This window comes from Danio rerio, chromosome 18, assembly GCF_052040795.2.
Source record: "Danio rerio strain M-AB ecotype USA chromosome 18, GRCz13ab, whole genome shotgun sequence".
NCBI lineage: Eukaryota > Metazoa > Chordata > Actinopteri > Cypriniformes > Danionidae > Danio > Danio rerio.
The window spans coordinates 47,519,091-47,545,237 of record NC_141038.1 but is presented as its reverse complement, the minus strand read 5'-3'; the positions used below and the strand labels follow the sequence as shown (position 1 = coordinate 47,545,237).

Sequence of the window (26,147 nt, the reverse complement as noted above, 5' to 3'; positions counted from 1 at the left end):
GATTCTATATTCAACAATATTTAATTATGTTCAAATTGTATTTCTAATTCTCACCACAAAAATATGGTAGAAAATTTCTGTTTAACGGAGAGACGATTTCTTTCAGCACATTTCTAAACATAATAGTTTTAATAACTCATGTCTAATAACTGATTTCTTTTATCTTTGCCATGTTGACAGTAAATAATATTTGACTAGATATTTTTCAAGACACTTCTATACAGCTTAAAGTGACATTTAAAGGCTTAACTAGGTTAATTAGATTAACTAGTTAGTGTAATTAGTCAAGTCATTGAACAGCGATTGTTCTGTAGACTATAGAGAAAAAATATTACTTCAAGGGGCTAATAATTTTGTCCTGAAAATGGTGTTTAAAAAATTAAAAACTGCTTTCATTCTAGCCGAAATAAAACAAATAAAACTTTTTCCATAAGGAAAAATATTATCAGACATACTGTGAAAATGTCCTTGCTCCGTTAAACATAATTTAGGAAATATTTAAAAAAGAAGAAAAAAATTGCAAATCTGACTTCATCTGCAGTTTATAGGTATAATTTATATGAAATTTGAATTAATTTAGATTTCCTGGGGCCCTAAGCGGCCACTTACCTCACCTATTGGTTAAATTTGCCCCTCTGGAATTGCATGGTGACCTTTTTAAAGGTAGATGTGTGTTTTAGACAGGCTTGCTTTGCAGCAGGAGAACCACCAACTACTCTTAAATACAAATAATTTGTAAATAATGCAATACTTAATTTAGTAATGAAAAAAGTATCATTAACAAAGTATAAAAGTACAATCATTATGCAAATTATACAATGTCAAGAATAAAGCATTTGTAGCTGCAGCTATAAACTGCTTACTAACGTGTATGAATGTAGTTAATGCTTAACAGATAAGGAATTCACTAGCTGCTAATTCACTAATGCTTAATAAATAAGTACAGTAGACATTCTAAAATGTTACCCATTATTTTAAGAAAACTTATCTAAAAAATAAAATTACTTCAAACTTAAACTTCTGCTGAATAACAGACATGTCAAATACAACATTAAATTGAATTAAAAAACAACAATATAAGCATTTAACAATATAATATGATGCAACATGTCAATGTTATTCAGTGAGGTTATCAGAGAAATTTTTATAGGTTTCTTGTTATTGGTCAATGAATTAGAAAATATTTTTAAATCTTTACAGAAAAATAAGAGGGAGACATTACATTTGCCGTGTGTATTTAAAACTTCCCAATTAAGTAAAATGGTCAACTTTAAAGCAGTATCGAGTGTATCATAGCCAGTTTTACAATTCAAAAACAAAATTATATTTTAAAAAAAACTGGTTTGACAAGAAAATTATTTTTGTTTCAGATTTACTAAATAGCAGTGGTGAGATTTATACTAATCAGGAAATTCTTTCTTCTTCAGGGACTGTTTTTTTTTTTTGCATAATTATAATGTGATTGTGAAAATCATCTCTAATAAACTGCTTTACTTAAATTCATCTTACATCTTACAACTCAGTCTCAAACAAATTCTAAAAACTGTACTTGGTAATATTAGTATCTTAGATAAATTTGTAATAACTTTTATATTAGAAAATGTCTAATTCAAAATAGTAGTTGTTTCCCGAAAGCCATTTTGAAATGGAAACAATCTTTTTCTTTACCTTATATGCAATATTTTAAAGTGGATTTCTTTATTTTTATTAGGAAGAAAGTATTTATGTAAGAGGCAACAGCCAAGCTTTTCTCCAGTGTCAATCATTAATTAATGCAACCCAATGGAAACAATACGATTTCTTTGCAGAAGATTTAGATAAAAATGTTTGTTACATTTGAAACACAACAAGCTGTTAGTAATGACGCGAGCTTCGTGACGTGAATTTTAGAACGCTCGTTCTAGAATGTAAAGCCGCGCAGCTCGGAATTCCATCAGTTGGTGTAATTGTGAATTGCAGATTAAATTTGCTGGTTCACTGTTTTACAATTTGCGATTGTTTTAGCGACTCAACGATGCGGCTAATTAGAAATAGTCGAGTTCATCCATTGGTAGAAGTCCAGGTGCAGGAACCCCACCCCACTGCACCTGCTGAAACTCCTGTTGATGCCGGTGACAGAAAATGGTGGAAAGTTTCCTCCTTCTTCAAACGTCTTAAACGACAAGACAAGAGCAGCTCAAGTCATCAGCAACAACTGAGTAAGTTTGTGAAGCAGGAAAAAGACGAGGGAAAGTCATAACATGACAATATTTGGAATATTATACCATTTTATGCCATTATATAATGCCAGAATGACAATATATCATCACATGCAAATATACTCTTCCAAAGAACACATATTTTATTCTTAAGAATATTTCATTTAATTATAGACCTTTTAAAAATCAGACATGGAAATCAGAATGTGAAAAAGCATATCCTAAACATATAAATAATAATAAATGTTAACAAAAGGTTCAAGGTAAAGAGTATCAGAGGCTGTGATATCTGCTAGCAAATCTATTTTCATTTGTCAGACACTTACATGAAAATTACTATATAGTAAATACTATAGTGTTAATTAACCGTACGACACCTCCAATAAAGATAGAGATGTTGCACAATCAGCTAATATGTTGCTAGTATTTTTTTTTTTATGTATGGGCGATATATATTACATTATCAAAAATTATTGATGTCATGCTTATGTGTTGTAAAATACGTCCACACACTGATTATTGTGACAGACTCACCCAACAACACATAAGATACAGGGTAATTCTCTGACACTTATCTCGCCCTCATTTGATGTCCAAACTGAAATGAGTGTTTAAAACAGTCACTATACACTGAAATGGAAAAAGACCGCATGTGTTGTATTACTCTGTTATTATTTGTTTTTAATAAACTCTTCTGTCATCTTTAAATAAGATGCGCGTCCAAGTAATGAGGCTTCAGTTGACGCTGCTGAGGAGAAGAAGGAGAGAAAGTGGTGGAAAAGATTCTTCAGAGATCAGGAGAGCAGCTCAAAGCGAGAACAGGAGAGTGAAGCTCAACAACCTGAAGAACAAAAGATTGATTCTCCGACTTCTGAAGAGCAGGAGAAACTGACGACAGCAGGATTCAGTGATGGTGAGTGACACGATTGTGGCAGAAGAAAGACATCATTTTTACCCAGATTTCCATTTCAGGTCAATGATTTCTTAAATAATTCAAAAGCAATTAGTTTTATAGGATCATAACTGTAAAAGCGTATAGTTTTAATGCCTTTTCCTCATGTTTTAAGAGGATAGTTCACTCCAAAAAAAGTGTCAACATTCACTCTCTTTGAACTCTCCAAAACAGTTTGTTTTTTGTTCTGCTAAACACAAAGGAAGACGTATTGAAGTATTGTGGAAACTGCTAACTATTGACTTCCATAGTATTTGTTTTTCTTATGGACATCATGGGTTACAAGTTACCAACATTATTAAGAATATCTTCTCTTGTGTTCAAGAGAATAAATAAAAATAACAGAAACTGAACTATCCCTTTAATGTCCCATCAGTAGGGCCAGACGGAATCTGCTGATGTTTTTTGCTATTTCTGCGAAAAATTTTGGTAGAAATCTGCAGATTTTTGCAGAATGACTTTGGGAGTATCATAACCAAAACCTTAATATGGGAAATAAAAAAAAAAAACCTTTTTAGAAATGAAATATTTTGCATTGACTGAATTTTTGTCTTTAATAGATTCCTCTGTCGCCTCAATTGAAGATCTCCAGCTCAGCATATCTCTGGATCTCAGCATTTACACAGAGGAACAAGAGACTCGTTCAAGTGATGAGGCTCCTGTCAGTGCTGCTGAGGAGGAGAAGATGGAGAAAGCGGAGAAGCAGAAAAAGATGGAGAAAGTGGAGGAGAAGAAGGTTGAGAATGTGGAGAAGAGAAAGAAATGGTGGAGAAAGAGTAAAGCTCCTAAAGCTGAAGAACAGAAGGGAGCTGCTGAACAGCAGAAGTGTGAACACCACTCCATGCGGATACCAAGATCCAGTGATGGTAAATGACCTCATCATGTTACATTCTTTAGTTTAATATAGTTCCTTAAAGCTCTGTATATGAGAAAGATGTCTGATTTGCACCCTGGAAAAAGAGATTCAGCTAATATAAGTAGTTTGCAACCAGTTACCTTGAAAAAATTTAGTAAATCCAATGAATCTTTTTTCTCAATGTACCCAGACTTCTTTTAAAGGGATAGTTCACCCCAAAATGATCATTTACTCACCCTCAAGTAGTTCCGTACTTTTAGGAGTTTATACCTTCAAAAGAAGATATTTTGAAAAATGTTAGAAACATGTAACCATTGATGTCTATAATAGGAAATTCAAACACTATGGAAGTCAGTGGTTACAGGTTTCTAACATTTTTTGAAATATCTTCTTTTCCTTCAACTGAAGGAAAGAAACTCAAACAGGTATGTGACAAGTGAAGGGTGAGTAAATGATGACAAAATAGTCAGTTTTTGGGTGAACTATTCCTTTAACAGGGTTCATATGGTCATGGAAAACCTGGAAAAGTCATTGAATTTTGACACTGCTTTTTCCAGGCCTGGAAAAGTTTTAGAAAAACCCCAAAAGTCATGGAAATTAGTTTAACAAATATTTGTAAACTTCAATATAGGTTAGTTGTCTTACTTCTTGTCTGTCTTTGGCCAAAAACATGGTCTCACATTATGAATGCTGCGTAGTATTCATTCATTCATTCATTCATTCATTTATTCATTCATTCATTCATTCATTCATTCATTCATTCATTCATTCATTCATTCAATCATTCATTAATTTTCTTTTGGCTTAGTCTCAATTTCAGATGTGGGATAGCCCTCTAAGAAATTGCCATGCGTAAGTATTATCTAAGTGAATTTTGCATACAATAGATATAAAGAAATAAAACTAAAATCAAACTAAATAGATTGTTGTGTGTTATATGTGATATGCTATAATGCATTTTAACGTGCATTGTTTTTGATTATTATTCACCATGTATACATAGACATTACATTAAACATTAGGTCATGAAAATTTACTTGAATGTCCTGGAAAAGTCATGGAAAAATCATGGAATTTTAGTAGTTAAAATGTGTATGTACCCTGCTTTAAGGAATCAAAAGGCATTGTAATGATCGTTTATAATGACTGTAAATGTTATTTAATGACTAATATGGTTTTTGTTAGTGATGTTTGCTCAATAATGAATTTGTATAAAGTAAAAAAAAAATCATGAGAACTGTTCAAGGCCATGGCGAAATCTAAAAAATATTTTAAATAGGAGGCAGCACGCATATATCCTGCTGAAAACACACTGTAGGTTTTTTAATTGTATTTTTTTGTGCTGCATTTAGTGCATTTTACCCTTACAAACACACAATACAATGCATTTGTGCAAACCTCTAAATATATCAAGATGCACAGAATAATTTTAGCATAAAAGTGCATTTGGCCTATATATACTGTACATATTACGTACTGACATAACAGATATCCATCAGAGCCCATCTTCCTCTTTTAAAGAGAAATGTTCAAATATCTAAAACGTCCCAATAACTGCATTTGTTTGATCTGTTTTCAGACTACATCCTCAGCCACTACCAGCTTGGTAGAGAGCTGGGAGTCGGTGGATTTGGTGTGGTGTATCAAGCGAAGCGTTTGGAGGACAATCTCAGTGTGAGTACAACAAAAAAACAATTGAAAAGCTGCTGTTGCTTTGTCTTATCCGGATCCTTTATGTTGTGCTTCACAATCAAGTCTGTTCAGATTTAACACACTGAACAATGTGCCGTCTACACACCAGCTAATGTTTGTGTTCTGTTGATTAGGTGGCAGTGAAATATGTCAACATGAACGCCGACCACTTGAAAACATATTATGTAAGTATGATGCACTGAATGTTTTCACCTCTGTAAAAAGCGATTAGTTACTTTGAATAAGTGAGTAAATCTGTTGCCTTTAAAGCGACAAATTGATTTAACTTAAATCAGTAAACCCATTGATCTAACTCTATTAATTATGCACATAGTCTGCTTGCTTAATAATTATAGGGTTAGGGTTAAGTCAACTAATCGCTTATTACAGTGTGTTAACATCTCATACAACACAACAATACAAACTTATTTGATAAACAGCTTACATCTTTGTATACTAATAAAACAATGGTCTATCTTTTAGCATCCAGAGGGAAGGAGACTTCCATTGGAGATTGTTCTCACGCTGATGGCGAATGAAGGGGGCAGTAACCCGGAGATCATCCAGCTGCTTGACTGGAAGGATTACAGTGACCATTTCGTCATGATTTTTGAGTATCCCGCTCCCTGTCAGGATCTGGAGGACTACATGAAGGATCGTGGGGATAAAATCAGTGAGGGTTTGGCTAAGATAGTCATGAGGCAGGTGATTCAGGCTATCCTGGTGTGCTGCCAGCGCAAGGTTTTCCATCGCGACCTCAAACCCTCCAACCTCCTCATCAACATCAGGACACTCCAGGTCAAACTCATTGACTTTGGGTGCGGTGACGTTTTGAGGGACTCCTACTACAGGACCTACTGTGGTATGTCAAGTACATCATTATCTGCAGTTTGAAGAAATAGTTCAAGCACTAATGAAAATCTGTGTACTCATCCTCAAGTGGCTCCAAATATTTAACAGTTTCTTTTTTCTATGGTAGATATTTTGAAGAAAGTTTAAAACCTGTAACTATAGGGTATATGCGGCCCTAGTGTTTTTTTCCCATACTGATAAACTTCCGGTTAATGTGACTTTTCTTCTATTTTATATGGTTTTATATGTAATTACAATACATTCAGTTAAACAGACTTTGGCATTCATTTAGTTGCTTAAGTGTGAAACGAGACGAAAAGCCGTTTACTCACACGCGCCCATCAGAATCGGCAGGTTAGCGCAGAAGCTCCATTGAATATACTGAGGTAAAATAAACATTCATATTCTGAAGATTTGGCGGGGAAAAATGTAATGTAATGCAGTGTTTCTTGTTTAATCTGAGATCCACTTTATATTGGATATCAATCAGCCAGTGGAGATCGCTGATTTTTAAAGAAAACAGACCTTAAATGCGCCGATTTTACAATGGCATACAGTACACTGGAAGTGCTTAACCAACGCAATCTCAAGACAGTTAGTCACTTCTTGATTTAATGGCTAATTCTTATGAATTCGTACAATCTAATTCGTACAATTTAGTACGATTTGCTCATCACCCAATGACGGTTGGGGTTAGGGGTGGGGTTAGGTGGTGCGCCTCCTTTTTAAAATTGTACATTTTGGTACGACTGAACTCGTACGAATTCGCCACTAAACTGACAAAACGTAAAATACTTACGTTTCCTCGTGAGATCAGGCTGTCTGTTTCATGCCGAATGCGCACGTGTGGCCTCATATCGATATGAAAGATATTGGATAACCCAGCATCGCGTTGGGGAAATCATTTCGATATATCCCCTGAACTCGATATACCGCCCAGCCCTAACAATCATAGCCAATCACAGTCTTGTCTGTTGAGCGCATCAATGCAATGCAATGCAATGGAAAGTAATAAAGACACAATATAAACCAACATCTTCTGTGACTCAGTGACCAATGCTTACTTTTTTCTCGGTTTCCTGCGGATGAAGCCGATTCTTGCCCGACTGAACTCGTACGAATTAGCCACTAAACTGACAAAACGTAAAATACTAACGTTTCCTCGTGAGATCAGGCTGGCTTAACCCAGGTTACTGACAAATTAAAAGTCCTTTAGCATACTTCCGCATATACCTTATTAACATCCATAGTAGAAAAAACAAATACTATGGAGGTCAATGGTTACAGGTTTCAAGCTAGAAATGCACACCAGTTTAAACAAGTGAAGTGTGAGTTAATGAGATTTTCAGTTTCTGGTGAACTATCCCAGCAGCCACAGGACATCAACGTGACGTCAGATTGATGTATCCCAGCATCATGGGACATTGCATTTTGGGTGAAAATGAACATCGGGCTGAAGTCAGAACTTTGTACTTTGGTCAATTTCCAACGCAACCTTAAAATAACCAAATATTAACATCTAATGATGTTACAGCTTGACATTGAGTGGACATTACCACTATGACTTCTATCAGATGTTGAATTTTGGTTGCCATATCTAACGAATCAAGATCAGTATTTGACGTCAATATGACGTTGGCTTAAGATGTTGGCTCGATGTTGGATTTTGGTCACCAATGCAACCTAAAATCAACCAAATATCAACGTCTTTATTGAATGTCAAAATAACGTACATTGAATTTTGTTCACCCAACATCACAACCTAAATCTAACCAATTATTGATGTCTTACGACGTTGTGTGCCTGCTGGGATACCATTAAACTTAATAGTAATGATTATTAGTTTGGACAGATATGACTTTCAGACTGTTGTGAAACCAATAATGATTTCAATTATTTCTAGTGTTTAAAGGTATACAGTAATACTGCAGCAAAGCTAACTTGGCTAACCCAAAACAATGTCTTTTTTTTCAAGGCACAATATTTTACCTTCCTCCTGAGTTCTTGTACCATGGGGTATACCACGCCAATCCTGCCACAGTGTGGTCTCTAGGGATTCTGCTGTTCAGAATGGTGAGCGGAAGATATCCGTTCTTCTTCACATTGCTGTGGATCCGGTGGAAAATCTGGCACAAAAGACACCTGTCAAAGGGTAAGATCATCACCTCAAATATAGAGCTATACTGAAGTCATAACACATAAAAGACTTTATATAAACATGGAGACTTTGAATATTAATGTTTATTCTGAAGTTTACTGCTTTCATCAAACGACCCTGTCTTTCATTCACAGAACTGCTCCAACTTCTCCATGAGCTCCTCGTGGTAAACCCAGAGAAACGGATGAATCTGAAGGACATCCTTTCCCACAGCTGGTTTACGGTAGTGAACTTAACCGCATCTCAATAATAGTTCATACATACATTGAATGTTTTACCATTATAAATGTTTGTCTAACACATTTAAACATGTATTCATTTGTGTTTTGTTTCAGGAAAGCGAATAAGACCAATTCAGAAGTAGAGTTTATCTTCAGATTTACATCTTTTGGGCTGAATGAACGACATCTTGCTAAACATTTTCCAATTGTGTGTTTTTTATATACTCTGTGCAATTTATTGTCTTGTAATATGTTGTGTCAATGTTATGCTTGTCCAAGACAAATTTAATAAATGAAAAAAAAAAAAACTTCATTGTGTAATAGTGATAGTTATTATCAGATAATGATCAGATAATGAGCATTAAAGTGTGCATAGGGCTCATAAAAATTACCAATATGTCTTTAATTTCTCCCCCTCGTTCTGTTCCAAACCTGTAAGACTTTTGTTCATTTGTGAAACACACATCGATGGATTTCCGAGATAAAATCCGAGAGCTCTCTATATAGACAGAAATGATCAACCCGGGCTCATTGTGGAAACGTAGCTCCGTGGACGTTTCTGCGGACCGCGATTTACGTCCCAGGAGATACGTATTTGAGCGTTTTTTTTTTGCGGATCAGTGAGAGGCCGCTGTGTGCGCTTTTTCGCGTCTTGGGCGCCTTTCGGGAGCGCGCGCCATTCTCGCGCGAAAAGCCGCCGGATCGGCCGGCTCGGCCGCCCTCCTCTTCCTCCTCCTCCTCCTCCTCCTTCCCTAAACCCGAGCGACGGTTCGCAAAAGCCGTCCAGAAAAAAAAACAAAAAAAAACAAAAGCCCTCGTCTTCGATTTCGACCGCGTTTTCGGATCCCGCCTCATTCTCGCCCTTATTTTTCGGATTCTGTTTTTCGTCTTACTTGATTTCCAGAACCGCTGTTCCCCGGACTCGATCCCGGTCGTCGTCCACCGCGGCCGGCTCCTCCTCCTCCGGGGCCTCCGCTCCGCCGACGCAACGCTGTGAGCTAAGCGGACAAACTGGTTGCATCGGGAAAGCCCTCCACTCGGAGGCGAGCCATCGGCTGGCGAGCGCGAAGAGGAGGGGCGAAGCGGTGCCACACCGCCCCGCAGCGTTCGCTCAGAAAAAAATAAACGCGGCCTTACGTACCTCCGGCCACATAAATCGCGGTCTCCAGAAACGTCCGGAGGGCTATGTTTCCAGAATGAGCTTGGGTTGGAAATGATCCTGAAAGGTTCAAAACCTAGAAAATTACTAAGAAAAATCATCAAAACAGTCCAGGAAACATTTGTGAATCAACTGTAATTTTCTGAAGCTACAACAAAACTTTAGTGTGCACAAAAATTGTGTTTATTTCCTCAACAATGATAACTAAACTAAAATGCAGCCAAGCTGATGCTGTCAAAAACAGGTCTGATTTATAACATTTACACGCAGCCATTGTGCTGCCCTTGTTTATATTCCTAATAGATTAAAATAGATTTATTCATATTTCTTTAATCTGTGTTATTTCATTTAAAGGTTGTATTATTAATATTATTATTATTATTACTATTTCTGAAAACAATTTTTTTCAATAGAAAAAAGCCACAAAAAAAAAACATAAAAAAACAACAATGAATTTATACTGAATCTTAACAAATATTTCTATTAATTTACTGTGCACAATGCAAGCTACAACAGGTCTCTAATATCAGGTTTGTATGTAAATTAAAAGGAATTGCTTTATGAGCATCCATAAATGTCTGCACATTCTGAATTCTCTCAAACAAGTCTTATATTGATTGCTATAGATGTGTCTACTTCTTGTTAAACCTTTCTGGTCTCTGAGCTCCCCATTTCACAACATTATTTGCTTGTAGGGCTGATTGTGGAGTTTCCAAATACAGTGGAATGACTGAAAGTTTCACCGCAAATAAACATCAGTGCATGTGACTGCAAAGAGATTCAAAGCAATGAACCTATAAATTAAATCACAGACCAAACAAAACAGTTCTGATTAAGGCGCCCACTGCTGGACAAACATGCTTATTACACTTGATTTATTACAAACTATAAAGAATAACTTGCTCTTTTAAACATCATTTGGGAAATATTTGAAAAAATTCACATGAGGGCTGATATTTTTTTACTTTAACTTTATTAATAGCCCAGATGAAAAGTAACTCAACTCATTACTTTCCCTAAAAAGTACCACATTTAGTTATTTTTTAAAAGAAGTAACATACATTTGTCCCCGTTACATTCTCTGTATTGTAGATGGTCAAAACACAAAGCAGTATGTATGTGTTCTTTTAATGAGTTTTTGTATCGCAGCACAAATGTGGTTCCAATCATTATAAAATACCCATATTACTTCCTGTTTTTGTAAATAAGCTGTTATTGAGCTGAAGCACCACAGGCAAAAGCAATTTCCATAATGACCTCTGAACTGCTGTCTTACATCAGTGATTTAGTTCCTGTCTGTCACTTCATTCTGATCAAGCCTGCTGCGCAGCATGAATTGTGAAATGTTAAGGCGAGGGTGTTTTCTTTTCCAGAGGGTTATGTTCAAACAGTGTCTGATTATATGCAACATTTCATTATACAAAACTGTGATTTTTTTTTTTAAAGCTGCTTGCAGTATTTTCTAAATTATAAAAATTCAGAGTTTAGGGTCTGCTTAAAACATTTCATTGTGTTCCATGCTAGTTGCACGTGATGTGAGGACGTGCAGGTGTTTTCTTAATCTGTTTGCATTGTGAAAAAAATGCAGCAGGTTTTTTATGTGTTTGCGTTGTGAGGATTTGCAACACATACAGTTGAAGTCAGAATTATTAGCCCCCCTGTTTATTTTTTTCCCCAATTTCTGTTTAACAAAGGAAAAAAAAAAAACATTTTTAAACATAATAGTTTTAATAACTCATCTCTAATAACTGATTTCTTTTATCTTTGCCATGATGACAGTAAATAATATTTTACTTGATATTTATCAAGACACTATAGTATTCAGCTTGAAATCCAATTTAAAGACTTAATGGGGTAGTTAGGTTAATTAGACAGGTTAGGGTATCTACGTAGGTTATACAATAGCCCCTTTCACACATACAGACCTTTCCAGAAAATTGACGGCAATTTTCCGGAAAGGTTGTATGTGTTAACAGGTCCTTTTTGAAAATACCGGTAAAAACGTTCTGGCTATTTTCCGGAAAGAGAAGTTGTAACATTACCGGCAATTTGCTGCAATGCTGCGCTGTGTGAATGCAGAAGGAAGATTACCGTAATAAGCGCGTGCACGTCTAGAACGTGCTGACGTGAGACGTCTGCTTTAGCCAATTACAACAGTCAGACGCATTTACGTCCGCGCGGTTTGTGAGAATAAAAACCTTTGAATATTTTTCCAGACACATTTAACTGCTAGAAGTTAGTCAGATCACGTTTATATGTTCTTATTAATGCCAACTGTGTAAATAATCATCGATGAGATGCTTATGATAAGCCGTTGTTTGTTTACCTTCAAGCTTTGCGTGTGCCTGTGAAACAGCCTGTGAGCGCCTGCACACGCACATATTATTAACATCTCGACATGCGAAAGTGATCCTGCGAAAGTTGTTCACAATATTGATCATCTACAGAGTTTGTAATTTAGTCAAATGTTTACAAACACAAGCGCAGCCGTTTAAAGCTCATTTGTGGTGAATGATGTCAGAATTTACCGGTATTTTGGAATGGATGTGTGAATGCTCTTTTCCGGAAAATTTCCGTAACGTCCTCGCCTGTGTGAACAGCGCTTTTTTGAAAATACCGGTAAAGTCGTTCCGGAAATTTTCCAGAAATTTACCGGTATCACTGTGTGAAAGGGGCTAGAGACTTCAAAATGATCAAATTGTGCTAGAACAATCCATCATAACAATTTTTAGAGTGTGAGAGATATTGGTTGGCTTTTATATAATATATCATAATATATCAGCTTGATATCAACCCACCCAACCTATTGCCTAAACCCAACAGATGTTTTCAAAAGCAAACTAGAAGAGAAAAACCATTGCAGCTGTATGTTTTTACCACGGCATCACACTGCCCTTTTTTGAGTTTAGCTTTACCTGGTTTCTGCAATTGTCTTTCACAGGACTTAAACCTCGGTTCGTTCTGTTTCGCCTCCCAAGTTTGGCGCCATTTGCAGTGGGCTACCAAAAATAAACCAGTAACGCTGGAAAAGCCATCTACTCTTTAAACCGTAATTTGTTAAGACTACTTAAATGATTTGAGGAAAGTGATTCCCTCAGTTCGTTTGAGTAATGGGAAATCGACAACTCAATTAATTGAGTTGACCAAACGTGGTCTCTTCATTTAATTAACTTAAATGTTTAATTACAGATAACTTACATGTTTAACGGCTCATTCCCACAAGGCGTCAGCATCAATGCCTTCCATTCACTTTGAATGGGTGACGTCAGGCATTGCAGAACTGCATTGTGGATGCGTTGGCGCCGCTTCAGTGGCGTTGCTCACTGCAGAATTTGGGGATTTCTCAACTTTCTCAAGTGCCATCGGATGCATCAGCCAATCAGATCGCTTTATGCAAATACCCCAGCTCAGACAGTAGCCGATTGCAGACTAACTTTATTGGCTAACGCTGCTATGACGATCGCACCAGCCCCAATTTTAGACACGGTCAAGCGTCGACACTGAAGCCCTGTGTGAATGCACAGTAAATAAAGATAACTTAAATGTTTAAGTACAGATAACTTAATAGCTTAAACTTCCAAAGGTTCAGCTTTTATATTATTTACTTTCTCTTAGGGCCGATTACATCGATGTTGATATTTAGCCGCACCACGTTGGTGTTTCGTAACAGCTCATTTTTACGAGGTGGGCATTAGCCCCATGCTCAACCCCTTACCTGGATGACCAGGACACATACACTACACTACTGTGGGGGAAACTGGAGCACCCTGGGGAAACCTACGGGGAGAACATGTAAAGTCCACACAGAAATGCCAACTGACCCAGCTGGGACTTGAATCAGCAACCTTCTTCCTACCCACTGCGCCACCGTGTCACCCCTGTATATTAATAGGAATAATGTATATAAGCATTTAAATATCTACTCACTAATTTAACTTTTTTCTTTTGTCAAAAGGGTTCAGGAAGTGCCTCTGTCCTGCTGCGCTTCAGCAAAATTCTGCATCACAAGCAAAATGACCACCTTGTGTCATATAACATATATTGACCAATCAGTGCAGTTGTCAAGGCAGAATTTTAAGTTTCAGAGAACTATATACATTTAATTAAGTTTTTTGCTGCCTAATGAGTTAGTTTAACACACCTGTTTAAATTTTGATGTCAAAACTTGGTATATTAAGTAATGGCAAGTTGTATTAACCTAATATCTTTAGTGATGACAACAGCAGGACTTGCGGTGTATATGGAGGTAAATGGTACCACCCGCTAGTGTTCGTTTTAAACACAAAATATACATAATTCTCGATTCTCAGAAACATATCCCTGGGCACATTTTCCTAATGAGCCTGTGTTGCTTTAAAGAAGTATTCAACTAATTACAATAGAAGGAATGCTATATTAACCAATTGGCATCCAGGACTGGAGGTGTTTTCTGATCATTTGATTGTCCGTTGCCCTCGTCTTTAGGCTGCTTGTACAAACTAATCTCCATCATGTTCTCTACAAGTGTTGTTCTAGCAGTTCCCCTCCTCTCTCTCTCTCTCTCTCTCTGTTTATCTCGATCTCTCTCCACCCTCTTCATTCAGGCCACTCATTTAAAGGCTAAACAAACAGGCTGGCCTGGAGACAAAGGCTCTGCTGTTCATACACATGTGATGGAAAACCTCTTCACACTGTTCCTTCATTGAAGTGAAGGAGATGGAGGAGTGGGAGGAGAGCAGAGGAGAAGGGCTGTGATGTCCATTCAGAGATTGTCACCAGTACACAAAAGCCACTACATGACATTCAGACTAAATCAAGAGTTAATGGACTCCTTTCTCAGGCCTTTACAACACGCTTGGGTGTGTGACACACTGAGAATTTATCAAAACTTCCAGAACATTTGATTTTTTTTATACTTTATTCAGTTATAGAGCTCTTTAAAAATTATGTTAATTATATTTTATTAGTTATATTTGTTTGTTTGAATTTGCCGTTAATAATGGTTGGGTTTTGGGTTTTATTTAGTAAACTACTAAAATATATTTATACAACAGTTCTGTCTGGTTCTCGAATCTGATTGGCTGATAGCCATGAGATATTTAAGTAATATCACCATCCATACAGCCTCTTTACCCTTTGTGTATTACTCCGCCCGCAGCCAGCAACAAGCAGTTCGACAAATATTACTGCTGTTAGACAACAAAATGTACTTTTGAGGCTTTTTTAGTCGAGAATGTAGTTGTTTAGATTGCAACTATGCAGTTTATTTGTAAGAATAGTGCCTATTTTAAAATATTTACAATTTCTGAGAGAGCTCATTGGTGGCCGAAGCAGAAGCACCCTTTTGATGTAATACAGCCATATATCTTTTTGAGAAAGATGCAACAAATTTTTCACACCTGGATTTTGGGCATCCTCTGCCATTCTTCCTTGCAGATTCTCTCCAGTTCTGTCAGGTTGGATGGTAAACATTGGTGGACAGTCATCTGGGCCACAGTTTAGGTCTCTCCAGAGATGCTCAATTGGGTTTAGTCAGGGCTTTGGCTGAGCCATTCAATAATATACATATTTATAGAGTATATCTGGGGTATACCCCAGAAATGATGTAATCATTTTGACTTGTAGTACTTTGCATATACAGTTGAAGTCAGAATTATTAGCCCCTCTTTGAATTTTTTTCTTCTTTTTTAAATATTTCAATATTTAAATATTCCAAGTTATGTTTGACAGAGCAAGGTAATTTTCACAGTATGTCTGATAATATTTTTTTTCTTCTGGAGAAAGTCTTATTTGTTTTATTTTCTGCTAGAATAAAAGCAGTTATTAATTTTTTAAAAAACATTTCAAGGTCAAAATTATTAGCCTCTTTAAGCTCTATTTTTTATTCGATAGTCTACAGAACAAAACTTGCCTGATTACCCTAACCTGCCTAGTAAACCTAATTAACTTAGTTAAGGCTTTAAATTTCACTTTAAGCTGTATGGAAGTGTCTTGAAAAATATCTAGTCAAATATTGTGTACTGTCATCGTGGCAAAGATAAAATAAATCAGCTATTAGAAATGAGTTAATAAAACTATTATGTTTAGAAATGTGTTGAAAAAAAATCTTCTCTCCATTAAACAGAAATTGAGTAAATTATAAAGGGAGGCTAATAATTCAAGAGGGCTAAAGTCAGTATTCTGACTTCAACTGTATATACTGTAAAAATGATCAAAAATCATGTCACAACAAATGTTTTTTTAAGTTACTTTAACTTATTTTAATACATTCCTCAGGTTCATCCAAATTGGTTTTAGTTATACAAAGTTAACTTAATATTTTTAGTTAGTTTGATTAATATAGGTTGAGAGATTACTAAATCATTTGATTTGATTCTAATTAAAATAATATTTGTACAGTGTATATTTATATACCTTTAGGTAACATTCAAAGTTAATCAAAGTTTGGTGGAATGACAGTGTTTTTTAACAAATGAAAACATTAAGGATTCTGTCCTGTGTTCCTTTTGTAACACAAAAATCTATATTTGATGTACTCGAGAATCAGCAATATGAAGTTTAATCTCTCGTATGTCATCAGTTGAAGCATAGTGAGAAAAACAAACATGCTAGCATATACTGTATAGAACTGCATAAACACACTTCAGTGGAGTTGCTCTTTAGTAGATTGTCCTTCATCAGTGCCACTTGTATGAAACTGAACTGAACTTCAGCAGAGACATCATACTGAACTGAATCAGTTTTAATGTAACGAGGTTTACACCAGTATTCTACCAGCACGTCATGATTTTGCTACGATTCGATCCTGGATTAACAGACATGTTGATCCTGGAATATCACTTTTTTTTGTTGAAAATGTAATCCATACCTATTGCCTACCCCTAAACCAAAGCATAACTGTAAATTATTCCCAAAATCAGAAGGGAATACTAGTTGGATGACAATCATGTAGAAGTGCATAAAACTGTAAGGGTAAACTTAACATAAACGGTAAACATATCCCTTAATTCTGATTGGCTGATTGGAATGTTGTTCCAGGATCAACATAGCTGTAAAGAACATGTCCTACTTGCTGAAATCAGGTTAGGGATTCTACCACTACTCTCCTGAATGCCTGGAATGTTACACCATGTGAAATACTGTTATTTCTCTTTTCTCCATCTATGTTAAGCAGCTTTGACACAATCTACTTGATAAAAGCGCTACAGAAATCAAGATACACCATAAGATCAGACAGATGTTTAGTGCAGCAGACTAAGAAAGAGTCTCAGGCTTCTCCACAGGTCTCCTGTTGTCCTCTGTTTCGCAGTCACTGTAGCCTATCATCTATTTGAGACCTTTGACAATCCATCAGATCTCCTAACCGGCCCATCGCTGGATATTAGCATGAGAAGACGTTAAACACAGCAAGCTGGACCTCCAGGGGACTGACTGCAATTTCTGCGCCCTTTGTTTTCTGTTCTCGGGACCAGTCGCCCCTCGGCTCTGATCGCTCCACGCCGGGACGGATGGCATCGGTGTCAAGCATGGTCTTTCAGTGTGCCGCTGCCCCCTGCTCGCAGACGGCCAAACAGACATTAGGAGCCCTAGGTAGCGACCTCATTAGCAGATAAAAGCAACCTTTCCCCATGACCTTTGACCCCTTGGAGTCTGCCAGTCCTGGCCGGACCGGAGCATGCTGGGATTCCTCCCAGCAGGAACTGTGGGTCGCTCTGAAATTATTGTTACCGCAAAACACGTGTGCGCGCACAAAAATTGGTATTCATAAGACTCTCTCTCCTCAGGGCGGTAATAAGCAGGGTAATGTTTCTGTTTAGCGCACCGCTCCAAATGTCAAAAGAGTTTTGTTGTTTTGGACGAGGCTGGGAGAAATCATCTGGTGAACTTATCAGTCATCAGAGTTTTATGGATATCTGATGTATTCAGCGAGGTCGTGGTAAAAAAAAAAAATCGCATTATTATTTATCATGAAATGTCACCAGCAGGAATGTTCCTTTGATTGAATATGTATAGATATCCTCGGGATTGGATGCACCTGGTCGGGCGGGGATGAAGATATTAGTGTTGACGTCACTCAGGTCACAGAAAAGATATTTACGGAGAGTACAGTGGAATCAGATGGTCAGGTCATGTGGTTTTGATATATGCTACAAAGATCATGTGCCATATTTATAGACTTCAAAGGACTCTTTTAAGCTGTCAGTTTGAAGACGAGAACAGATGCCTCGATATTTCAGATCCTAAATTCAAGTTTTAAGGGACTTGATGATATCTGGTGGTAAATATCATGCATATATGTACATGCACTCACCGGCCACTTTATTAGGTACACCTTACAAGTACCGGATAGGACCCTCTTTTGTCTTCAGAACTGCCTTAATCCCTCATCAACAAGGTACTGGACATATCCCTCAAAGATTTTGGTTCATATTGACGTGATAGCATCACAAAGTTGCTGCAGATTTGTCGGCTGCGCATCTATGATGTGAATCTCCCCTTCCACCACATCCAAAAGCTGCTCTACTGGATTGAGATCTGGTGACTATGGAGGCCGTTTGAGTACAGTGAACTCATTGTCATGTTCACGAAAACAGTCTGAGATGATTCTTGCTTTATGACATGGCACGTTATCCATGCTGGAAATAGCCATCAGAAGATGAGTACACTGTGTTCATAAACCAACATAGCACAATTTCTCTGGCCCAGCTCTGGCACACACAATCAGCTTTTGCTTGGTCTATAGGCTGTAGTGATTTACGGTGCGTTATTGGACTAGGTCTGACCTCCATACAAGGGCCAAATGTACCATACAATGTCGCAGCAGAAATCATCTCATCAGACCAGGCAACGTTTTTCCAATCTTCTATTGTCTAATTTTGGTGAGCCTGTGCAAATTGTAGCCTCATGTTTCCTGTTCTTAGCTGACAGGAGTGACACCCGGTGTGGTCTTCTTCTGCTGTAGCCCATCTGCCTCAAGGTTGGACATGTTGTGCGTTCAGAGATGCTCTTCTGCAGACCTCAGTTGTAACGAGTGGTTATTTGAGTTACTGTTGCCTTTCTATCAGCTCAAACCAATCTGGCCATTCTCCTCTGACCTCTGGCATCAACAAGGCATTAGCACACAGTGCTGCCATCACTGGATATTTTCTCTTTTTCTGACAATTCTCTGTAAACCCTATAGTTAGTTGTGCGTGAAAATCCAAGTAGATCAGCAGTTTCTGAAATACTCAGACCAGCCAGTTTGGCACCAACAGCCATGCCACATTCATTCATTTATTCATTCATTCAGTTTCTTGTCGGCTTAGTCCCTTTATTAATCTGGGGTCGCCACAGAGGAATGAACCGCCAACTTATCCAGCACATTTTTACCAACGGATGCCCTTCCAGCTGCAACCCATCTCTGGGAAATCTCCATCTCCACACACACATACACACTCACTCATACACACATACACATACACAATTTAGCTTACCCAATTAACCTGTACCGCATGTTGTTGGATTGTGGGGGAAACCGGAGCACCCGGAAGAAACCCACACGAAGGCAGGGAGAACATGCAAACTCCACACAGAAACGCAAACTGAGACGAGGATCGAACCAGCGACCCAGCGACCTTCTTGCTGTGAGGTGATAGCACTACCTACTGTGCCACTGCGTCACCATGCCATGTTCAAAGTCACTTAAATCACCTTTCTTTTCCATTCTGATGCTCGGTTTGAACTGCAGCAGATTCTCTTGACCATGTCTACATGCCTAAATGCATTGAGTTGCTGCCACGTGTTTGGCTGATTAGAAATTTGCATTAACGAGCAGTTGGACAAGTGTACCTAATAAAGTGGCCATTGAGTGCATTTGTATTAGACAAGTATGAAACTCATTTTGATAAAAAATAATGTCATTTAATTATTTTGTCAATCATAATTGAAAGCTCTGCCCCTTCACTAAATACTGCAATTAATTAATCAGAATTTTCCCGCCATCAGTCCAGCCATTTTAATTGTACCCTTTCTTTTTGTGCTTTTGAGTGAGAATGCACTGTTTATTCTTAAAATAGCATAAAATACAGCATGAGTAGATTAATTGGGATAGTTTGGCAGTTAGCATACCATGCTAACATGCTAACAACATCGCGCACAAACACACATGCACTCATGCCTTGAGTTTGTAAACTTGGTTTACACATCCCTTGGTATCCTTAAGTATATACTGCTGAGGGAGCTTGCGTGTGTTAGAGATGGCATGTGTGTACTCGTGTATAATGTGTGTGTGTGTGTGTGTGTGCGAGGGGTATATCTCGGTCACGCTGCCTGACTTTTATATGCTGTGGCTAACCTCACTCCCCACAGCTGACTGAATATTAAATAAACAGATCCAAGTGGCTGAATTCAGTCGGGTAAGTACTCAAGCAGGCAGGAGGGGTTCGAGTGCACACACACACACACGAGGCCCCGGGGCCCCTCGGCAGCCTGTCTTATTTTTGGCAGCTGCACTTGAGGGCCTGGGGGGAGGTTTGGCAAAAGAAGGTGGTATGTCGAACTTTCAGACAAAGAGAGAGAGAGACTTGTGGAAAAAAAGAAGGAGGGAGACGTGAAAGTAAGAGCGAGGGATGACAGCTGAGAGGGAGGGGAGCTGAAATCACAGTGTTTATTGCTCTGGAATGAAAATCAGGAACAGCGGCGGACAGAAAACGCCGGGATTGTTGTCTAATTTTTCTTGTGGTGAGCAGCGAGTGGCTGAGGGCCGGCTGCTGTCAGTCAGTCAGTCAGGCAGGCAGGCAGTGGAGTAGTTAACTGGTTAGGGTGTCAGGCTGTCTTTGTGTGAGTCTACATTAATCCCCTGTAGTGCTGTCCCCGGGCCCCGCCTCTCATCACCACACCATACAGACGCAGAGGAACATGGGGTCAAAGCACAATTACATGTGTGTTTAACTGTATGCAAGCAGCGCAGAGTTGGATGTGTTCCTGCATCAGCATATTTTGTTGATCCTGAAACATCATTCCTGTCTGGAAGTTGAATCCAAACCTAATCCCTGCTAAGTTATTTTTAAAATGAAAGGGAAATGACTGGTGAATTATGGTACTTTACAAACTGTAAATTCACATTTTACCATATGTTTGTCATTCGTGTTTTTTTAAAGATTTATTTATACTTTTGAATTGAATTGTGGGACTTTAATCTTTAATTTTTTGGCAACACGTTCGCTCAGTGGTTAGCACTGTCGCCTCACTGCAAGAAAGTCGCTGGTTCGAGCCTCAGCTGGGTCAGTTGGCATTTCTGTGAGGAGTTCTCCCCTTGTTGGCGTGTTATTCCTCCGGGTGCTCCGGTTTCCCCCTCATAGTCCAAAGACATGCGCTATAGGTGAATTGAATAAACTAAATTGACCGTAGCAAATGAGTGTGTGGATGTTTCCCAGTACTGGGTTGCAGCTGGAAGGGCATCCACTGTGTAAAACATATGCTGGATAAGTTGGCGATTCATTCCGCTGTGGCGACACCTGAAGAATAAATGGACTAAGCTGAAGGAAAATGAACGAATGACTTTAATCTTCCCTTCAATAAGCTTTGATGTTTGAAAAAGTTGATTCTTTTGACATTTTTAACAGTTTGAAGTGATGTATTGTCTGGTTTGGTGTTTTAAATTATGATGCATACACCTGGTAATGAACTTTCAGTAATTTTTCTGCTCTGTTAAGACTTAATTCTTTATATATTATTTCGTCTATAGTTTCAAATAGCTAAAATGTCAATGAAAGTCACTTTGCTAGATTGCACAGTTGAATTTTTAACATCATAAGTCGACAGAGCAGAGATAAACATCCCATAATTAGGCCCACACAGAATCTGCACGCGCAGAATTTTTCGCAGATTTTCCGCAGAATTCCGCAGATTTCTACAGATTTTTAGCCTATTATTAATTCTGTTTATTTACTTGAGTAAATGTGTAAATCTGAATTTATTCATTATTTTAGTTATGATACTCCGCTGGATACTCCCAAAATAATTCCACAGAGATCCGCAGATTGTTAACAAAATTCTCTACAGAAATAGCAAAAAACATCTGCAGATTCCGTCTGGCCCTGCCCATAATGCAATTCATGACTAGAAATAAATAAACAAACAAACACACAAAAAAGAATCCTGAATCAAAAAATACAGAACCTGTTAATAGGATATTTTTATTGTGTAGAAGCAGCTAACTCTGGTTGTAAGCCTGAACATGATATAAAATGTAACCTTGTTCTTCAAATCTGATTGGATGATTGGAATGTTCTTTCAAGATTGGTCCAGGATCATGTTGCTGTTTGTAAAGTAAGATTTTGCCATTGACCTGGTTATCCCAGCTTGATGTCAAAATGAGATCAAACTGACATCGAGTCAACACGTCAAAAATACAAATCAATTTGATGTCAAAACCTTGACATCAAAAATTTGACATCCACACATTGATGCCCTTTTAACCATCAAAAACCTGAGACAAAAAATATTAGAATGTAAGAAAAGTTTAATTCATTCTGAAAGCTTCAATTCATACAGATACAAATTCAGACTGGATTTAACATCCCTGCAATGCATGTAAACTATCTTGATGTCAAAACTACATCAAATTGATATCTAACATTGCCCAGCCGGCACACAACATCATAAGACGTTCAAGAGTTCACACTTGGATAATGATCTACTATAATAGCAGGTTTGGCCCGGGAGAGAACCCTGAGCTTGTAGATGGAGGGATACAAGATCAGGTATTTCTCGAGAGCCCCCATTTATACTTTGGCTAATATGTTGGTTCTGATTGATTCAGTATGTATACGTTAAGTGCTTGTGGCTGTTATTACAATTTGCTTATGTAGATGTTTTTAGACTGTGGGAAAAAACCGAAGTACCCAGGGAAATCCCACGAGAACACAGGGAGAACATGCAAACTCCGCGCAGAGAGTGCCGGCTGGCTCAATTAGAACTTGAACCTTTGGCCCTTCTGCGGTGAGGCAGCAGCACCAACCACTGTGTCACCTGATCGTAGAATGAGTAGGAGGAAGAAGGGAAGGATAGAGTTTTTTTTAATCCAAAAAACGAAGATGGGGAATGAAGTTTAGGCAGGATATTTATAGTAGTTTTAGTATGATCTGATAGGCTAGCTAATGATTAGCGATAAGGATCAGCTGTAGTCGATCAAATCACGTGCTCAACTCTAAATTAGTTTGTGAAACTTCACTTAATATTAGGTTAGATTTAGATTGTGATGTCAGGTGGCCAAAATTCAATGCCTAGCCAGTTTTTAAGGACAACGTTATTTTGACGTCATATAACGATGTCAAATGACGTTGATATTTGGTTGATTTTAGGTTTTAAACCAACGTATTATTGACGTCAAATACTGATATTTATTCGACAAGCTTGCCAACCAAAATCCAACATCTAAAATTCGTCATAGTGATAACGTTCACACAACGTCAAGCTGTAACATCATTTGATATTTGTTTAGACGATTTTAGGTTGGACATTGGACACTGACGTCGGCCTGATTGACGTCGTTTATGACGTCAACTCAATTTTTATTTCCTAACAAAATGCAAAATCCCCACAATGTTGGGGTACAATATCAATCTGACGTCATGTTTAAGACCTGTGCCTGTAGGGTGGCATCAAAAATAATTTTATGTGCTTTTGATGGTTACTGTTGTGTTTCATTCTTGTGAATGCTGGTATTTCAATCCTGTTGAAGGTTTCTCATGTAATCATGCTCATCCAAAAAAAAAAAATGGAAAGTCACTTTCTTCCTAGCAGACCTCAAACTGAAGGCATAAAATCTGATGTGTAGTTCTTCTGGTCAAGAAATGCCTTCTTGCTTTGGAGGAAACTGAGAAGAGAGATTGACATATTTCAAGCATCAGAGCACAGACTGTTTAAATGGGTAAATCTGTCGTGAATAACAGTCCAGCGTGCAAGAGAGACATAACTCAATTAAATAGCTTCACAGCAGTCTCCACTACTGCCCAAACAACACCAGAGAAATTACTGGAAAATGGGTATTGGCTTTGTGGTCTAAAACCCCATCCACAGAAAAGTAAATGAAGTTTAGTTTGAGGTCAGACTTCGTCGTCAAGATGATTTTTTGTTAGTTTATGACACAACATAAAATCAACCAAAGATCAACGGCTAATGGTGTTAGCTTTTGACAATGTATGGACGTCACATTGTGATTTTAAAGTGAAGCTGAATTTTAGTTAAGTTAAAAACCAACCAAAGATAAAAGTCTACTGATGTTAGACTTTGACGTATTTATGCCATATCATGACTTTAAAATTATGTTGGATTTTAGTTAATGCCACAGTCTAAAATCAACCAAATATCAATGCCAGATGACGTTGGTATTAGACGTTAAATCGACGTTAAGTTTTGGTCATCTGATGTCGCAACCAAAATAGAACTAAATATCAATGTCATATGACATTGTGTGCCTGCTGGGAAGTGACAAATAAACAAAAACATTCATTCATTTTCCTTTGGCCTAGTCCCATATTTTTCACAGTGGAATGAACCTCCAACTATTTCAGCATAAATTTTGTGTGGCAGATGCAGAATTGCAAACTGGCCCTGCCAGGACTCGAACCAGCGACCTTCTTGCTTGGAAGCGACAGTGCTAACCACTGAGCCACCGTGCATCATATTGGAAACAGCAAATAACTCAAACTAATGAATATTGCAAACTGTGGCATGTCCAGTCAGTCTTCCTTAGAAGCTCTCAGCTGCAGCTCACTTTATAAATACGACTTTGTTTCCGAGAGGGCTAATAAAAACTGCACATTGACTCCTGGAAAATGCAGAAAGTCAGCCAGTCTGATTGAAACAGATGAATTCAGGCAGCGTTGTTATTTTAGCGTGCAATCTGCATCAGATGGTCTGTTAACTACTCTCGACTTGGGTTAGAGTTTGACACTAATCTTCCTCATAAAACTGGTACTGTTCCATTAAGTTAGCTCCACTTTTTGAGATTAAGTGCGCAAACACCAGGTAAGCTCATCTGAAGGCATGATTTATATGTGACTGAGTGAACACCAACATTCTGGTTTTACAAACACAATCTCACAGCAATTCGTAACTTATTGATATAGTGGATAAACAGTATGAATTCGTACACTTAAATATGTACAATTTAATTTGATTAATTACTATTTGCTCATCCCCCAGTGACGGTTGGGTTTAGGGGCGGGGTTGTGTGCCTTTTCGTATAACTTAACTTGTACGAATTCATACGAATTAGCCCTTAAACTGACAAAATGTTAAAAAGTTACGTTTCCTCATGAGATCAGGCTGGGTTTTACATCTATTTCACTTTAAATGCATTCAAAATATTAGTTGTTTTTGTCTCCATTGACTTCCATTGATTTATTTAAACGTTTCACTTAAATTTGACATTGGATAAAGGTTGACCCCAGTTTTGATTTAAACTGAAGCAGAATTTTTTTATGCCTTTTTTCAGTCTTCGCATGTCCTGTTTTATGACCCATTACATTATACACACGGGGCGTGAATGGGTAGCATGATTGCCGAACTAAATTGTGAACCCGTTGGTGCCGCTACAGCAGCGTCGCTTGTTGCAGAAGTTAGGAATTTCTCAACATTTCAAGTGTCAGCCAATCAGAGGTCTGTTTCCCAAATAACGACATTACTCGCAGCTGAACTACCATAGTATGATGCATTGTTTGAGTAAAGAGTGATGTAGTGAGGAGTGTTTCCCAAAATCCGTAGTTTCTCTGTCGCAGATCCATTGTTTAAACCACGTTAGTTTTAACTTAAAATGCCCATAATGATGCTCTAAATGGGGTGGAGTAACAACTTCTTTAGAGAAGAACCCCATCAATTCTTTGTGCAAACTTTACTGTTTTACATGCACACGCATTTAAAAATAAAATCCAATATTAGTTTTGGTTAAAACATGCACTCGCTTTCAATAATAATTCAATATATATTAATAGCACATATAGGGCCTGTGTTTCCTTTACAGATATTATTGACAATATGACATATTTTATTCTAAATTAACATAAAATCACTTACAAAAGCTAACACGCATTCTAG

The 26,147-nt window shown here is 37.7% G+C and overlaps 1 protein-coding gene across 2 annotated transcripts; it reads left to right on the top strand.

Annotated features, from left to right (window-relative positions):
* The first annotated feature begins 286 nt into the window (after positions 1 to 286).
* pimr179 (Pim proto-oncogene, serine/threonine kinase, related 179) lies at positions 287 to 9,740 on the top strand. 2 transcript variants are annotated; one of them, XM_087293580.1, is made up of 9 exons: positions 287 to 2,198; positions 2,911 to 3,111; positions 3,711 to 4,016; positions 5,586 to 5,680; positions 5,833 to 5,883; positions 6,182 to 6,560; positions 8,526 to 8,702; positions 8,843 to 8,931; positions 9,044 to 9,740. In XM_087293580.1, exons 1-9 carry the CDS (start codon positions 2,015 to 2,017, stop codon positions 9,053 to 9,055), a joined length of 1,494 nt encoding a protein of 497 aa, XP_087149706.1. In that variant the 5' UTR covers positions 287 to 2,014; the 3' UTR covers positions 9,056 to 9,740. The 2 variants fall into 2 exon arrangements, with proteins under 2 accessions (XP_087149706.1, XP_087149707.1); XM_087293581.1 differs by lacking the exons at positions 287 to 2,198; positions 2,911 to 3,111 and adding an exon at positions 4,815 to 4,858 and having other exon boundaries at positions 3,936 to 4,016.
* The last annotated feature ends 16,407 nt before the right edge of the window (positions 9,741 to 26,147 follow it).